This window comes from Macrobrachium nipponense, chromosome 47 (assembly GCF_015104395.2).
Source record: "Macrobrachium nipponense isolate FS-2020 chromosome 47, ASM1510439v2, whole genome shotgun sequence".
NCBI lineage: Eukaryota > Metazoa > Arthropoda > Malacostraca > Decapoda > Palaemonidae > Macrobrachium > Macrobrachium nipponense.
In genome coordinates, this window is record NC_087222.1 from 14166700 (window position 1) to 14186699 (window position 20000).

Sequence of the window (20000 nt, forward strand, 5' to 3'; positions counted from 1 at the left end):
AATTACTTCATTTCTGGCCATAGTAGTAAACAGTGCAGTAGCAAACGAAATTGAAAATTGTGTAATGGAAGGCGTCATAGTCTCATTTGTGAAAGGGACAGTAATAAATCCTGGTCCGGTATGCCTTCTGCAACCACTTCCAATTTCCAATCCTCTGCTAGACCTCCTCACGTAGTATCTCAACTAGTTAAGAACCAAGGGCAGAACTGTTACATCAATCAGAGAAACCCATCAAAAGACATATCGCGAATACTTCGACGACAGTACGCTAATTCAGCCTCGGTGTTCTGCGGAGGATAGTCCTACCTGAAGGGAAAAGCCTTACACAAGGACAGCTCAATGGAAACACTCTAAAGTTTTTAGGATTTTATTAAAAAAATAATTATCTGTTGTTGTATTTACAAATTTACAAGGTGGCTGACTAAGAATGAGGTTAAATTACACTTTAACGAAATTTCAGAAGCACAGGCACATGATTCCAATACAACACTGCTTAATCACAAATACATTGAAATTCACTAAAGCCAATGATGGCTAAGATACGAAAGAATTACTTACTGTACATTGTCATGGTAACCGAAGTCACTCAAAGTCTCTTGCAATCCCCCTTCCGCATGGGACAGAACGAGTTAACCTGGAGCCCGAAGTGAACTAATGGGATAACTAGAATTTAAAGAGGACGAATGCGGTGTGCAGGGGCTTTTTATACCTGCCCGGGCTAGTCAATTATGTTAGCATTTTGATTCACAAAAATGACATAATTTGTTCTGGTATAAAAAAATTAGTTTATCATAACATACTGGGACTAAAGAATAAAATGTAAAACAATACGAGAACCATCTCGTTCCTTAGTGCCATATTAATAAATACGTGTCACTTGCCTTCCAATAAGGAGAAAGCGGGATTAAATCATGAAAAAAAGCGTGCACCTATTTTTCCACCCTCAAAAAAACAAAAAAAAAATTAAAAAGAGGGAAAGATAAAGGTAGGTGTTACGGCCTCTGAGAGAGATCCACTTCAGGTTCGATTTGAAATAAATTAAAAAAATATATATATTTCAACACCAACAGTTGAAACTGGGGATACGAATATAGAAAGAAACACTACACAACAAAGGTTTATTTACAAGCTTACTAACAAAGGTAAATGCAGAATGGTTTCTCCTATTTACCTAAAAAAACAGAATCTTACACTGCATGAACTGGGGGAACAGCGAGGTAATTCAAATACTTGCAGGCCGGTTTAGTGACTCGAAGCGGTGGCTTCACAAAAGGAGAGTGGCGATTGCTCACGTCCTCTTGACTCCGTATTGCAGAAAATAAAGTCTACTCTTGATACTTGAAAGGCAGGAACTCCCCAAAACCTCCAGCAGGACATTTTCTTCTCTGAAGTCTTCTCAACGTCGAGATAACTTGGTCGTCCACTCCTGAAGATGGCTTGACCAAAATCCAACCAACTCTCGAGCAACTTTTCTTCTGATCCTTCGTCGGTCCCTTTCTCTCTTATCTCTCACGGATGATCTCTGCTGCTGCTGATCTCTCACTGATAATCTGATCTGTGGCTCTTACTGAGGATATCTCTCTGTGACTAACTGGTGTCTCTCTTTTACGATCTCTGCGGCTGCTGCTACGACCGTCGTATTTATACGGCGAACGTCACAGGCTCCCGAGATTACTGGAACTTCTTAAAAGACTCTCGAAGGAATATTGCATCATATTTCGCTGCATTCCTCCCGGCACTTTGGCGCGTGTTATGCTCCACAACACGCCCGACGATTCCAGAACAACCGCGAAAACAGGCGCCTCCAACACGGGCGCGAAAGCCTCCTTGCTGCCGAACTTCTCGAAAATGCGTTTTCCTTTCCTTTATCTTTCTTTGCTATGAAGCAATTACCATCACAGTAGGCTACATGGAAATCTTGTGGAGTAAGAGAACATGGTCTAGCTAGCAGGTTCGTTGCGTCCTAGAGGCATATGCAGCAGCCCTGCAATTTTCGTCTAGCTCGCGAACGGATACAGGTACAGTACGGAGTGATCACTCAACAAATGGCAAAAGGTGCAAAAACATCAATACCAAGGCAATGTACAAAAATGTAACTCAATCAATGCAAAATTGGCAAAAAAATGGGAAAAACACAGTTCTAACGAACTCAAGCAATGGCAAAACATCATAGAATGCAACATAGCAACTTCAAAATAGCAATGCAATAGCAACACAGGCCACATAATGGCAACAAGATCCAATTGAAGGGTAATTTGAGCAATATCAAACCAATGGCAATGCATTCCAAGCATTCAGGGTAATATCAAAAGTAACCAAATAATGGCAATAACACACAGAACATAATTCAGTCAATGTTAATGCAACAAAGTAACACAGAAATGCGCTCAAAATTCCTTTCAAGGAACTTGCAATTAACTCGGTTTTCGTCACAGAGCATACATTAAAATATCAGTACCATCATCAATGGCAGAAAACAGAATAACACAAAAGTTTCAGTTGTGTAAAACAGATTATGCAGTAATCATAAAAGGATGAAATAAATGTTACGAAAAAGCTACAAAATGATTACTTACATGTAGTGATCGTTACGATCTACAATATCAATTGTGTCACTTAGTCATTCTGATAAACGGTTGCCTAACTATAGCAATCAAGCACTTGTCCAACACTCCGTTAGGAGTTTCATAATGTGGGAGCTCGTTCCATGCGATAAATGAATTACATATTGGACAGAGTTCACAATAGCAACAAACACTATTTGTCAAGTTGAAGTCTTCTGCGGAATGCTCTATTCGATCTTCATAAGACACAACAACAGAAAATGCCAACATAGCCCTAATTCCTTCAATCTCCTCCAAAGAGCACTCTTTCTCAGTTCACCTCTCAGTGGTTAACAACGGACACTACACTATACTAACTCGTCTTTTACCTACTCCCACATTCTCTTTCTCTCTCACTATCTATTTCATGATCACTTCATTAACGACTATCTCAATCTCACCATTACCTGCTAAATCCTCACTGCCGTAGTCCTATTTAGTCATTTTTATTTACTTATTTATTTTTTATTTATTTATTTTTATTTGCATAATTATCTAGTTTTATTTATCTTATTTATTTATTTATTTATTTATTCATTTTTTATTTTATTTATTTATTTATTTATTTTGATTAATTTATTTTTATTATTTATTATTTTTTATGTATTTTTATTCATTTGATTTTTTTTATTTATTTATTTATTTATTTTTATTTATTTATATTATTATTCATTAATATATTATTTTATATTGCTACTGTCAAAATGCATATTTCCCCTCTTTGACTGTATAAAGTATTGTGTATAAGAATTTTGCAACATTTTTTCAGATTCCTAGATAGCTTAGAGATAGGATGTCTTAAATGTGCATTCAGATTTCGCATAACATAATGTAAAAGAATATATAACGTAGAATGTAGAAAGAGAGAGAATATCTTTGTCCGTTCAAAGCTAGAGTTGTTTTTCAAAATCTGTCAACATGTTTGATAAGAGAGCTCGAGTCTTTGAGTTGTTATCAAAATATGTCAGTCTTAATTATCGCTCAACCTCCATTTCGATCGGGTACGTGTCTGTTGAGCAGAATCGTCTTGTACGCGTATGTCTTTTATCAAAGCCACGTGCACATTACACATTTTGTATGTAAAGTTGCATAAGATTTCGAAGCTTCTGGATGCATTATTGCCCAAAACGTTTTGTGTCATCTTCAGTCCAGCTTCCGTAAGGGAGAAGTTTTTCATTCGGGCTTAAAGACTCAAACCGTTCACATCTCTCTCTCTCTCTCTCCCTCTCTCTCCATCGCATAGCACTTTTGATCTTAAAGTAACGTAACGATTTCGTACTTATTGAATGGTCACTTGTAATTTGTAAATTTCAGATTTGATATTTCTTAGAGTTTGTTTAGTATTATTTAGTGTTTTTTTGTGGAATCTGAACAAACATTGTTTCGTAACAGCACCTGGTTTTGTGAAAGTGTGAAACAAGCTGCAGCAAGAAAGAAAGAAATTGGTATACCAAAAAGGTAAAGTGTGTTATATTTTTATTAGTTGCAACTAATAACTGATAGGAACAGTGGTTAGGTAACAACTAATAACAGATGGTTACAAAGGTTTGGTAAAAACTAATGGTTACAAATTTTGAGTGAAAAGATTTACACTTTTACACATTGCAAATTTTTGTGTTTTGTGTTTATTCATTTGAAGTGATTTTTATGTTTTGTGTATTTGTCCATTTTCTTATTGAAGTGTGCCTTTTTATTTTATGTTCTGTGTGATTAATGCTTTTTAAATTTTGGTATTGTCCACATTTTTCTGTATTTTCATTTACATTCACAGTTTAATTGACTTAGTTATTTTCATTAGTTAGTCGTTGCACACTTAATTAAATTTAACACTTGTGAATTAATTTGCATTTACTTAGAATTCTTTTCAAGTTTTATTGTTGTTTGGCACTTGTGAATTAATTTCCAAATTTCAATTATTGCCTAACACTTTTGAATTTCAATTGAATTAATTTTCTTGAATTTTTTTATAAATTAATTTTGATTTAATTTTACTTAATTGATTCAAGAATTAATTAAACTTTACTTTGTTTTCAAGTAACAGTAATTTTCCCTGATTTTGTGAACTTCACTTATAAACTTTGAGTTTAATAATAAATTTTTGTATTTAAAATTTTATAAGTGTTTTCATTTATAACCAGTATATTTGCATTTAATTATGATTCTATTGATGTTAGGTAGAAACATAGAGTGGTAATTGATCTGCTTTCCTTCAATTTACATGAAGTGACTTAGAACCAGGGAAGTACTTAGACTTCTGAAATCAGGTAAATACTTAGACTTTTAAAGTTGTTGATGGAGTGTATGCCCTTTGATTAATTTAATTACAAGATTACCTCACACCTCTTTTGATGAACTTAGTCTGATTTTCTGCAATACTGGTAAGTTGTTAAGGGTTCACAGTTGCCTTTAGAGTATTCAGTCGTTTAGTACCTGTGATGAGGGTTCAGGTGTCTGGCTTTTGTGAGGTATCAGTTAATGAATGGTAAGTGTGGTAACCAGATACTTGGCACTTCGTCACACTATAGATTTTATTTATGTATTTATTTATTCTTATTTTTTTTATCTTTTTTTATTAATTTATTTCTATATAATTATTTTTACTTCTGTTTTACATTTGTTTATTTTTAGTTTTTTATCTATTCATTTATTTAATTTTATTTATTTATTTTTATTTATTTGTTTGCTTCTTATTTATTATCTGTTTACATTTATCTATTCCTTTATTTATTTTTAGATATTTGTTTATTTTCATTTATTATTCTTTTATCTATTTATTTTTATTTATTTATTTATTTTATTTACTTATTTATTTACTTATTCATTATATTATTATATATATATATATATATATATATATATATATATATATATAATATATATATATATATATATATATATATATATATATCTATATATATAATATATATATATATATATATATATATATATATATATATATATATATATATATATATATATATATATATATATATATATATATAAAAACACCGTATCGTGCTTCCAAGAAATCAATAGAAGGATCCACAGTAATATCCTTGTTTATCTAGATATAATATATTTAAGGAAATATATACAAAGCTTTAAAGCTTTCGCCATCCTTCCTGAGGACTTGATCACTAAGCAAATGAGACATGGTATTGGTGAAGAATTCCAAATAAACATAAACAAACAGACAAAAAATTAACAAGGTTAAAAAATACGAACAAGTCATTGGGTCGTATTCCTTTCCATAATTCGCCGTGATCTTCGAGGCGGGACAAAGCGCCGGTCTTCTTCCTGAATGACATCTTGAGGGCCGTTAGCCAAAAAGGTAGTTTGTAGATCAGACTCTGGAACGGGCGAAGGGTGGTTATATACATTATCAGATTGAAGGAGGCTGTACACATTTCTGAAGTTCTTAATTCTGGCCCTTTTGCAAATTTCTTCACTCTAAAGTAAATTGTTCTGTATTCCAGTATTCCCCTCAAAGGTGTCATTCAAAGTGATGAGAGCTCCTTCCACAATTCTCCTAGTGGTCCTATCCGCACTCTTTTAAATAACTTTTCCTCCCTTGAAGTCGATGGCATGATCGGATTCCCAAGTATGCTTGGCTATGGCACTGTAAACGTTGCCCAAACGGCAAGCTGCAACATGTTCACGTTTCCTCTGGTCCAGGGAACGACCCCTTTCACCAATATAGCATGTGTCACAATTTTTTACATCCTATAGCATACACTCCAACATCGGTGTTAGGTTTTCTGCTACTGTTTTTGATCATTTTCTTTTTGAGAGTATTAACGTATTGAAAAACTACGGTATACGCATGTCTTTCTTTTCTAAGATTATTAGAAACTTTTTTCAGGTCATGATTGTATGGAAGGGGAAGGCATTTAAAATTAGCAGTGGAACAGAGTTCCCTTGGAGTATAAAACATTCTTCTGGCTCTAGAAAGACATCTGTCTATAAAAAAACTTAGGGTAACATAACTTATTGAAACTTGTAGTCAAAATTTCAATTTCCTGGTCAATGAAACTAGGGTCACAAACTCGAAAAGATCTAAAAAACAAATTGGTCAGAACATTGCGTTTGATTTTCTCGTCATGATAGGAATAAAAATGTATGTACAGTTAGACACAGGTTTCCCTGGTACACCGTCTTGCGAGACTTCGAAAAATTACATGGTAACAGTGTTTACTGAGGGAGATGGGGGTGAGAACCCCTTCTCTGTAACAAGAGTTCCACCAATAAGTTCTGGAGTTCGTTTGGTGGGCGGAGTTATTACGAATGGTTGGAGAAAGACACACACACACGGAGTAAAAAACAATAATCTGAGCAGTTTATATCGTTGTAATGAAGATTGTTGTCTCACTTGTAATATAAGTTTGTTTATTAAGGTTCCATTTAACTTTCGGCCAAGACGTTATCTTACAACCGTGTCTATTATTATATATCGGTCATATTCATTACACAATACTTAGAATTGATCAACATTTTAAAAGTTATATTGGTATTGCCGAAAATCACGAACATCATAACAGGATAGTTTAACCTTATCACGTAAGTCAAGTTTACAGCATTGGTTGCAGTGCGTTTCCTCTCTCTCTCTCTCTCTCTTATACTAGCTTATATATATCTCTCTCTCTCAGCTATACTAGCTAACTTAGTGATAAGAAAAACCCCTGCGCTCAGTATGCAGTTCTGATATGTCATTAGTGTATTCAGGAGAAGATCAGTGACCCAATAATATCGAAGATTGCCCTTCCTGACAATACCCATAAGCTTAACCAAAGCAAAGAAATTTCTCATCTCTGATACTGTAATATCATAAACTTTTGTTCCCTTAAGTGTTCGCTTGATATATTACCCCATTTCATAACATCAAATTAACGATTGGATCTTTCTACAGTCAGTTCCATTATAGAATCATTAAAAATATAATAAAAAACTGTTTTCCTGATATACTATCATCAAATTCGAAGGTGTGAAGCAAAAAATTATCGCCACCAATCCTTTGCCACACAGGATTAGCTGGTTTGACGTTTCTGACAACCTCCTAGGCCACCCTTACCTACCCTTCCCCGCGAAGTTCATACAAATGGAAGGCGAGCAGTGCAAACGGCCAGCAAGACCTCTAATAAGCCACTAAGTAGTACAGAACCAATATCGATACAATAAGCTATGAAGGCGCACAAAATTAAAAACTTAAGAACATCACATGACGTAAACAACATGTGCGGGACGACTTCTGCAACACGTCATATGACGTGGTTGATCTTTAAAGGGTTAACTGTTGTTTTTTCTAAAATTATGTATGCACTGATATATTATAGACACTATATTTCGTTGACCTCAGGTGATAGGTGAAGTCATTTGGGCTTTCCTTATAGTGGCTGACATAAAGGAGTACCATCTACTGAACTGACAGTTACCTTTTAAAATGTCCCACAGAGCATATGACCCCTATACTCAGAAACGACAACGACGGCCAAAAATATGCCACATTTTTCATTTTTTCTTGTTCATAAACTTAGGTTTTACCAAAGATACATTGAAAATATCAGTAGGATATAAAGCATTAAATTTCAATCATGGAAACTAGTTTTAATAGACTCCAAGAAGCTAATAAGCGAAAATAAGTGGCGAAGTATCATATCTGTATCGGCCACACCACAGAGAACAAAGTATACAGGCAAGGGAATTTGCCAATACTGTTACCGACCTCACTGTATAAAAACAGTGCTCGGCGAGTCATTCAGTTCTATAATTCAATGCTGTTAACAAGAAACGGTGATTAAGGAACGACATCAAAACATGTGGTGGGGCCTGAGAAAGTAGGAAAGTTTACTGCAATACTCTCAATATTGTATGGAGGCATTATGCCATTTTTTTTACAGATACTTTGAATATTATATCAAGAATATCATTGTTATAATAAAACTTGTTGTGAATTATGTTTATTAAAACATAATCAAATAACTAGTGAGAACAAAATGAGAACATTTTATGTCCTATTACAAAAAATATAACATTTATATTGTACAATCTAATACCTTGACCATCCACCCTCTCTCTCAGTCACTTCCCTCAATCTGCTGGGCATCGAATGAACAAGGTTGAAAATTTGCTGCGGTCTCCGACTCCGTCTACAAATTTTCCACCAAGAGTTGATGTGAGCCATGAGTTGCTGTGTTGTTCTCTCATGTTCCATTTTCCATGTGTTCACCATCTGGGCCCACACGTGTTCAATCACATTCATATCTGCTCCTTTGCTCGGCCATTCAAGAAGAAGCAGGTTATCCTGTCTGGCAAACCACTCTTGAACAACGTGAGCAGTGTGGACAGGATGGGCCCTGGTGGGAAGGGAAAATTCCTTTCTCATAACGAAGGCAAGAAGGAGGTTTGCAGCAGCTAAACATACTTAGCTGCTGTAAATCGTCCCTCAATACAGAACACATCACCCATACCATGCAGACACACCCAGCCCCATACGTTGCAGGTAACATGGCCGGATCGAACCACCTCAACGATGTTACGGGTTCATATCTGAACGAGAGAAAAAAATGAGGGTGTATAATATAAATCATATGTATATATACCTTTGGAGAATTTAAATTCTCAGTGATGAACAACACTGAAAGAATTCTATTGTTTAATTATTTATTTAATATGTTATATTAGAGAAAAAAAGAGCAAATGATGCCCTTTGTATATTTTGACAGTCCACTTCCGTGGAACAAAATCTGAAGAGTAATAATTAATATAAAGAAGAATGCAATTGATAATTGATGCATGTAATGATTTTCCTTATCATACCGGGGTCTATTTATTCGCCAACAATGCAGCTTCCCATGCGATGTGGACAAGAAGCACTTCTCGTTAGTAAAGATGACCCTGCCCCAAAAGTCCAAACCCTTATCAGCATGACGTTGGGCAAAATCAAGCCTTCCCGCCTTATGTCGCTCTGTCAAGAGCTCCTTCGTCACTAGAGTTCTGTGATGAATTGCAGCAGCGTGGAGTCTGCGTCGTAGACACTTCTAATCCAAGGTCTTCATGAATGGCCTCGACGTTGGTTAAGGGTTGCTCTCGAGCCGCCCTGATAATGGCATCATCCTCAGCTGGGGTGGTTTTCCGTGGACCCCCTGACCTAGCTAGGAGAACATATTATCTTAAATGTTTAACTTATGATTTATATAACATCGCAATCAATTCTAGATTCTTCTAATTTTGTACTCGATGGATTGATCATAATTTAGTAAACATGGCTGTATATTTTTGTTTTCAAAGCATATCAAATATTGAAGCGAGACTATATCCATAATATTCTCAATTTGGTTGGTGGTTATTAAAACTGTAAATCATTCCTGAGCCATCGCTGAAATGACATTTAATAAATAAACTATAGCCATCAAAAGACACACAATGACTGTGACAGGTGGGCACAAATAAAATGCTCTTATAGACTTAATTTTACCGAGACAACTCAATCGACTATCTAACTTTGTTCATGGTTGAGGTCGGAACGGGCCAACCACCCACCGGTGTGGAATTATGGAAGTGCATCTGAAATATTACTATGGTGTTAGAATGGCTGTGGATATCTAGTCTAACCAAAATTATAATACATTTAAGAAAGAAACTTTCATATTAAATAAGAAAGATTAAATAACCATGAACAATGTAACATATCCACCAATCATTCAGCATAAACAAATTACGCAAGTCGTTCAAGTTCCCACTCTCCTCCCACCTGTACCGTGGTTGGGGACACACCAACATCACGTGCAATGGCTCGTATCGAGAAGCCATTGCCGCGTAAATTGACAATTCGTCTTCGCAGCGCCAGATTTGTCTCCCTTCGATTCATTGTGAATGGTTATAAAGTCTGACCCACTAAAAAAATCCTGCTGACGACCCCACCTCCGTTGGGATAGAGACTCTGTTTCGAGTCGAGTAAAACAATACCATGCTTCATATATCATTATATCGTTCCTTGATTGTAGGATTAGCCAATAATGATCATAATCACCATGGTATGAAATAAAGATACTACTGTTAAATATAATATGCTCACGTAATTATTGTTCCTGTTAATAATTACATTGAGAACTGAATACTCGTTGAGCACTGCTTCGTAAAATTAGCTCGGTAAAAGTGTTGGCGAATTCTCTAACCTATTTCTCTGTAACTAAGATTCGTATAAGTACGAGATTTTGCTATTGTGTACTACACTAGTACCGTAATTTATAGAGTATCATGAATCGCAAATTATAAAGAATAGACACTTGTCCTGTACGAAGAGGCAAAAGGCTCGATTAGCCGAAATGGATATGAACACAACAGCATAAAAAAAAAACTTCGCCTACCCTCTCCCTCCACCCCCACTTCCACCACCTTCTTCCTTCCCTTCACCCCCTTCCTCTTCCTTCCCTCACCTCTCTCCCCCCCCCCCCCTCTCTTCTCTCTCACTCTCTCTCTCTCTCTGAATGTTACTTCAGTTAAGTATATTTGTACGATTTTTTTTTATCTATTCATATATCTAATCTAATAATAATAATTCACAATGTTGATTATATCTAACGATTCACTCGGTTGTTATCTGCCAGCAAGGCTGGCATTACGGTACGGTACGGCACGGTTGATATTTAGCCTATGTGTACGGTACGGAATTACGCAACGACAATTTTACCAAAGTACGGTACGGTATAGTTCAGGTACGGAAAAACTGTGCAAATTCCGTACCGTACTACCTTACCTTAGGCATGGATATATTACTTTTGGTCTACGTTGAAAACAAGGGAACAATATTAATTCATTATTAATAATAATAACCAGTAATATAGCATTTTTTTTAGTTTTTTACTATTATTCTTAGCATCAGCAGCAGCAGCAGTTATAGCAGCTATTACTATTTTTATCATAAGGTCAAATTGTTTTTTCTTTGACTGTTGACTTGGGTAAGGAGTAAATGATTATAATTATTAGAGTGAGAGATATCTGCATGTATGGTGGAGTAGTAGAACGATAGATACTGTGATTGATGGTAAAGCTACTGTTATACTTGTGTTTGGTTACCTCCTTCGCAATCTTCATTTGGACTCAGGGCATCAGCCATATGCTTGTATTACGAAGGTGAAGAAGAGATGGCCGCCTAGGAACATAACTGTCGGCATGGTAGCAGAAATCCGTTTGTCACGCAACTTTTCAACTTTTTTTTTTTTTTTTAGCAAAGAGAGAGCCACAAATTGCCTACAGATTGGTTTGAATAGGTAACTGGTTACAGTTGCTCTATGTGTTACAAATAAAAATTTAGCATTTTTACCGGACATTCATTAGAGTTAAAGCCTTGATTATACCGAAAAATTATAGCAAAATCTCGTACCGATACCAGTCTTCATAACAGTGTTATTGACCAAAAACGTGAAACCCACAGTAAGAGAGCTTTACCAATTACAAATAAACATTACCTTTTATCTGAAATGTTTTTAATAATACGTTTTGAAGTTAACTGTAATTGCGGTTGTTTTTTTATTTATACTTAATGGTAATTGTAATTGTAACTGAAAAGTTCAAATAATAAAGTACTTTATTTGAAATTGTTATCCTAGAGCAGCCCTCTTACTTTTCGAGAACTAATCTTAACCAAATGCAATAGAGAGATGGTTTGAGTCGCTACCCAATTTACTTATTATATTATTAAGGGAGAATCTTAACAAGCCAGCTACCAATTCTAAAAATTGTTTTATTCCATTTATTTCCTTTTTCTTTGTGCAAAAATTTTGTGAAATTTTTTTCCAATATTTAAGTTTTGTATTTCAGTATTATTGAAGTTGTAATTGTAATTCGATAACAGGTCAGGTAATTATGATTCTAATTGTAATAGACATAAAGCAAACGTAATTACCCCTAACCAGCTTATACGAAATGGATGAGCATAAGAATAATGGGAAAAAATAAAAATAAAATTGTATGTATATACATGGGAGAAAACTGATTAGAAATTCAGTGATTTTTTCACTGCACTTCGGCTTTTCTCGGGGCACCTGTGAATTGTTCAATCTTTAATAACTCGACTTTTATCTTTCTCGGGATCTATGTGGTTCTGCACCCTTATTTGGCCAGGCAACCAATTCTTTTTTTTTTTTATCTTTTATTACATACAATTATACACCAATAATTTACATTATTTGGATAATTCTGTTATACAAAAATTATAAATATAAACTTAAATAACATTTTGTTTCAAAATCAATATAAATCAAAGTCAAACATATGTTTAGAATTCTTTGGTTAACATACTTGTAAATATTGCTTGTATATCTATATTTAATATACATCCTTTGTGCTTCTAATTTATTTTTCAAAAGAACAATTACAATTTTGGCAGCTATTGTTATGTTTATAACACATCCACAAACAATACAAATAGCCGGTGATCAACAAAATGGCAGTGTTTTTATCAACAATTGATTTTGCTTCTATATCATAGAATAATAATTTCAAGAAACTATAATCATTTAGTTTACAGCATTTCTTAAGGACAGAATTAAACCATTTCACTATATTTTTCTTTTCTCTACAGAAGTAAAAAATATGCATTGATACTCGTTTTCCCCGCACTGGTCACATTTTGAGTCTTCTTTTAATTTCAAACATATGGAGCCTTTGTTTTGTTGCTAGTGACTCATGAATATACCTAAAACACAAATTCCCTTTCCTCCACTTTAATGAATGTGCTATTAACATTTCTCCAAATATTTTTCCATTTAAGTGTCGGATAGTTATTTTCTACCATTGGGGCTTCTTTCCTCCAAATGATTGAATACATTTCTCTGTTATTTATATATGGAAAGAGTTTGTTGTGATATGCTTTTCCTAATATCATCTACTGCCAAAGAATAAGTACTCAGGGGTAAAATATGCTACTTCTGATAAGCTATCTAATTTTAACATACCATTCGTCTTACAGAACAGTAATACCTGGTTAACCGTTTACAGTTTATTAGACTTTTTAAGCAAGTTACACTGAATATTGATCTTGCCTTTTCTTCAATACTTATTATCCCTAAACCTCCTTCTAATTTTGGTAAATGTAGGGTACTACGTTTTATAGGTCGATACATACCACACCATATATACTTGAAAAATAATTGCATTCACCTTTTGAGCTTGTTTTTTACTTAACGGAAGTGTGTGAGCTACATACCACATTTTGGATAATATCAGAGAGTTGATTATTAGTGCTTTCTGGTAAAGTGTTATACCCTTTTACACAACGTGTTTAACTGCCTTTTCAATTTTTTTCTCTATATCTGACCAATTTATTTCACAAGTTTCCGCATCGAATTGTGAAGTAAATGCCCAAAATTTTAGCACAGTCCACAACTTTGAAACAAGTTAACTTCCAGTCTCTTCTGCCTGACCATTCACCAATTCCTAAGATGACAGATTTTCTTTATTTAATAATGAGCCAGTTGCTGCTTCAAATTTCTTTATTTCATAGTGAATCTCTATTAATGAATCATCGTCTGCAAAATTACTGTTGTATCATCAGCAAATCCCTGTACTTTAATTTTTCATTGTTTGGTAACGTAAGAGGTACAATTTTTTTATTGGTTTTTAATGCTAGGTACAATGGCTTGGAAAATGACATACAATAACATTGATAGTGGGACAGCCTGTCTAACCGACCTTCTTACATTAAAGGTGTCTGTAAATAGTCCATTCACACATATCATACTTTTACATTCTTTATATAATATTTTTAACCATGAAATAAATTTTACTGAAAATCCAAACTTTTCCATAATTCTAAAAAGAAATGGCAAGTTCACCTATCAAAAGCTTTGGACCAGTCCAAGTTAAACATACCTGCATTCAAATTATTTTCTCTTACATAATTCATTATGTCTCTTATTGTATTATTGCAGTGAATTATGGATCTGCAATGAAAAGTAGGATTTATATGGGTGAAAAAAAAAATGGTTATAGCTCGCAAACTGCAGGATTTATGAAATCAAACCTCCTGTACTTTTTTGTTTGCCTTTTTATACTAAACAAATCATTATTGATGACGTTTTTTCTTTGGTTGACTCTAAAACGAGTTATAGATGAAAATCTAAAAGCATCTACATAGTGGCGGCCATCTTGAATTGATGACGTCATATAGGGCCTCTGCCACAGTTTTCAACCAAAACAGTAGGTTATTGTAGACCATATCAGCAATGTATTCCATGTAGTCACTCCTTCCCTTCATTCAAAATCCACGAAGTGGTATTTTGTGACATATGCTCCTCTACTAAATGTAAAGTTCAGCAATAATAGAAAACCCACAATAATTTAACATATGTACATTTTTGTTCTGACCACCATCTTAATACTGAAATTTAAATTTGTTCTTCCACGTTCTTACCTGCTTTGTGGTTTGTGAGTCCACAATACCTTAGCCGAAAAACAGAATGCAAAAAAAGAAAGGAAATATAACTGATTTGTTATCGCAAAGTTCATAAAAAGTTTTATATTGTTGTTAAGAATTAAAAAGAAGCCCCTAAAAATGTACTTAGCCTTACTTTCGTGGATTTGAAACCATAAAATTAATATTTAAACTTTTCAATATAAATGTTGTGTTCTCTTATAACAATACCATCAAAGGTATGCTAATTAAGAATAGTCCGGCAATAAATAACATCATTTACAAAATTTCTTGTAAGGATTGCCCGTCTTTTTACATCGACCAATCAAGTAAAGATTTATATGTACAAATAAAGCGGCATAAATGTATTCAGTTAGAACAGCCCAGAATGCAAATGCACCATTTTTCCATCTAGGCAAAAAATCTAATTGTATAAATTGGGGCGATAGTACTGTGATTGCTAGTTTATCGGAATCAGCAATTATACAAATCACTGTTAAAAAAACCTAAATCTTAGTCTGGGATTGTACCATTTGGACTCATATTTGTAAAATGTTTATGAAGGCCCTTAAAATAAATGAATTAACTACTACCTAATTAGTCCCACATTTCTATTCATTAATCTTTTTCTCATGCTCGCTATATGTATATATGTTCGTTTCTCACTCATTGTCTGAACACTTTTGTAATATCATGTTGTTACTAATACAAACTGTATTGTTTTTTCTAATTACCTTCCTTTGACCAGTGTGTTTGGCTGCTCTTAAATCCTTAATGTAGTCTTCGGGATTTTACAAATTTTCTACTGTCCTTTGGCATATGGGTCTTTGTTCCTAAAACAAAATGAATTGTTTTCTGACTAACCTACCTGTGACCACGTGTGGGTGGCTGCTTTTAAATCTTTAATGTATCCCACGGGCGTTTTTTCGTTTCTCTTAGTGACCTGGACCTTTTGTTAATCCGGCAATGTACACTCGGCAAGGAAAGTTAAAATACAGTTTTTTTTTTAAATATTCGGACATATATTGTTCAATAATGCCACACCTGGCAACTCTAGATAGGGGGCGGAGCTTCAGAATCGGCGTTTGTTGCTTCCTAGATTTCCATTAACTTTACCCCATAAAGATTCTGTAGAAGGTCTTTAATCATTTTATAACTTGAATGTAGAAACAGGCTCTATATATTTTCGTTAATGTTGGTTTGGTAACGTCAGTTTAGGGTAGAATATCGATCATCCTTTTTTAAAACCTACTGTCAAAACTTATTTATAAGTAATCTTTGACACTAAACTGGCGTGAAATTCATACGTAATTGAAGACGGATCTTAAACAATGAGAGAAAGTGTTTTAAAATTTGGGCAGTTCTTGTGGAAATCGTGAGGAACAATACAGTGAAGAATGAAATATTATGACGATAGAGAGAGAGAGAGAGAGCGCAAGCATAGGCCTATCGATAGAGATACTTAATTCATTATATTTACTTTGAGAGATTAAGTGATAACATTTTTTCAATGTTTCAAAAGTGGAGAGAGAGAGAGAGAGAGAGAGAGATGGGGAAAGTAACTTGGAAGAGAGGAAGAGAGAGAGAGAGAACACAAGCATAGGCCTATCTATAGAGATACTTAATTCATTATATTTACTTTGAGAGATTGAGTGATAATATTTTTTCAAATGTGTTTTAAAAGTAGAGAGAGAGAGAGAGAGAGAGAGAGAGAGAGAGAGCAAATCTGCTTACGTGAAAGCTTCGGCCTATTTATAACTACTTAATTTCATTATATTTACTTTGGGAGATTGAGTGGTAATATATACTTTTAAAGTATGTTTGAGAGAGAGAGAGAGAGAGAGAGAGAGAGAGAGAGAGAGAGAGATAGAGAGAGAGAGAGAGAATAGAATTATAGTATTGGAGACGGACTTTTCAGGGGGAAAGGCAGAAGAAAATATAATGAATTAAGAATCTCTATTGATAGGCCTATGCTTGCGCGATATGACATGACTGCCAAGATCGTGCTGCACTATGCTAGATAAAATTTGAAGGATTATAATATTCAAGTTAATTCTCTAGGAAATTCATACCCTAATCTTGATTCCATTCGACAGCTGCCGTAGCATTCAAAGATTGTAAAAAGACGGAAAATTTTAGACACAGGATGCGGTCATTCTTGCTCTCTTGATATAGTCTTTACTTTTTTAAATCGGGTTTCATCCACAAATCATTCACGAAAAAAGCCGTGTTCAGTAAAAATATTTATTACCACAAATAGCTCAATATGTATTGTACAGGCAATCAAAGTTTTATATCGTGCAAAAAATGCTGTGTTGGGAGATCTTTAAGCCTCGCGGCAAAGAAATGCAGTCGTGTAGGGCTGTAGGCTATACGAACTGCTTTGTAATGGGAGCATATAGCCAGAAAATTTTTGAGCTGACATGCTACTTTAACCTTGATAAAGATTTATGTTTAAAGACAGTAGCTTTGTAATCAGCAACTAGCATTCGATCCATGTCAGCGTCATAGTAATCAAAGTGTGAAATCCGTTACGTCAGCCAGTATCCTGTGACTAGCGCTTCCCGCTCGAAGTTCTATGGCTCCTCCTCACATCATAGAAAACGCTCTTGGGGATGCCACTAGATTTGTTCAACCTACCTTAGCTGTCGCTACATTGACTGCCATTGACATTAGCTAACTTTAATTGCTTTGGAATACAAACATGAGTTTGTAGAAACTAAAATAATTGCATTCACCACTTACGATGATGCAATAATATCCCCGTTCATGAAGGACAACGAGTAAATATTGTCATCGTGATACATCGTATTACAATTAGAAATTCACATTATATCTACCAAATCTTTATGAACGAATCCATCTGAGAAATTCCAATTACTTCGGACATATATCGTGTTTTTAAGTATCTGAACGGTTTTGTTTTGCAGGTTCAACTTATATGATATAATTTGCAGTGTGTTTTCACATTATAGAGTTAATTTAGCGATATTATGTCTTTTCAGTTAAAACAAATGGGAAATTCGATGAATGAATGCTAATGAAACTGTATCTTCACTTCTCTTGTCGAGTGTACAATATATAAAACAAAAAAAATATATATATATATATATATATATATATATATATATATATATATATATATATATATATATATATATATATATATATAATATATATTGATATATAATATATATATATATAAATTTTTCATAACATACCCGTGATTCGTGTACGTGCATTAAGCTACAAAAGTCCTTTAATAGCACACTCGCTCTACCTTGGCATTAATATATTTTCATATATGTTAACCGAAGAGAAAGAAATTTTTCCACGTGAGAACGAAATTATTATAAAATAAAAAATTCCCCTTCGGTTATTAACATACATGAAAATATATTAATGCTGAGGTAGCGTGAAATGGTGTTAAAGGACATTTGTAGCTTAATATATATATATATATATATATATATATATATATATATATATATATATATATATATATACATATATACGCATATAACCTGGAGTAACTCAGTAACTACAAATTCTCTTGAGTAAGAATGAAATAAAATTTCTATATAAATCTGACCAGCAACTGAAATGAACACTTGCATTTTTATCTTATTGACATTTAGACCCCAGTCAACCGTCAAAAACTACAAATGGAAGCCTGTATGAAACACGATTTTGTAAATTACCTGCTCTTTTGACTCCCGATGAAGATAGATTATTTAATAAAATACCATCACTTTAACGTTACTACAAAAGGACAGAGACGTCCAACCACTTATATGCAGCTCTACCACAAAGAAATAGAAACACTTGGTATTTTAACCCTTTATGCAACCATTGTGCGGCATGTTTAGTACAAGGCCGTTGGGGATGACCCTAAAAGTATAAACAAAAGACCGTAAATATCATAAAGATAATGAATGAAGCGCAAGAAATATTAGTCCTAGATAACGACCATCGAAAACCTTTAGCGACTCTATCTAGGAAAGAGCCGGTATTTAACCCACTGTTGCAAGTTCCCTTTGGTACTTCCTCGCATACAGACACACACGCACACACACACTTGTTTTATTCACGGTGAGTCATTTTTGAATGACTTTGTAAGATAATCATAATACAGATATGCTTTTGCTATGAACTGCTCTGAACCTTCATGCACACGAGGTTCAAAAGATTCTTCATTCCATCGGCCTGTCGCGATTTCGGGTTTGAATGGCCGACCCTGTAGAGGCGCGACGATGCTTCCGGGAACTTTGGTCCTGGTGTCTCCCTTCTGCTAAGAAGAAGAAGAAGGAGACGAGGAACCAGACAATCTGTCTGTGACGAGAGGAGCAGAATCGTCCCTCAGGTATGGCGACGTTTCATCTTGCGAGTAAGCTGCGAATGTAAATAAAAATGCATTTCACAAATGATCAATACATCACCAAACAAATTTCTTATGCTTTCGTCATCCCCTCAGTCTGTAATGGTTTTATTTTAGCTAATGACGGTAAATAAGCTGCCTGATAAAGTAAGGCCACACTTAGACCATTCCTTATCTGCAGCTCTATCAAGTCCAAGTCTAAGCTGTATTGCTGGATGACGTCGTCTATAAATTAAGTTCCTATACCTAAAAATTACTGTGCGTCTGAACAAACGCGTTTTCTTAGTTGTAATATACGTACAGTACATTGATGTTATTTTAGAGGAATTTCTTAAAATAACAGTATATTGAAAGCAAACTGGAATGTGCGCGAGTAGCAAGACAAAAATATAAAAGAAAAAAGAAAAACGGGACTGTGAAGTATCTGGTGTCCTGCAAATTCGTCTAACTCCTTAATTTTATATAGTATATTCTCCATATGTTGCAGGTTGAAATGTTGTGAATCAAATATTATATTTACCTAAAACATTAAAAATCTACATTTTGGAAACGAAACAATCCTACAATGAGATGACTTAGAATACTATTTATTTCGTTCGATATCTACTCA

General features: G+C 34.3%; 2 protein-coding genes across 2 annotated transcripts in view; both read right to left on the reverse strand.

Moving 5' to 3' along the window:
* Positions 1-20000, reverse strand: part of LOC135204721 (zinc finger protein OZF-like) — a 459750-nt gene that overhangs the window by 284940 nt on the left and 154810 nt on the right. The window lies entirely within an intron of this gene.
* LOC135204538 (major facilitator superfamily domain-containing protein 12-like) overlaps positions 19304-20000 on the reverse strand; it is a 13583-nt gene continuing 12886 nt past the window's right edge. The window contains exon 8 of the mRNA XM_064234701.1: positions 19304-19404. Coding sequence (XP_064090771.1) covers positions 19304-19404 — 101 coding nt within the window. The remainder of the gene's footprint in view (positions 19405-20000) is intronic.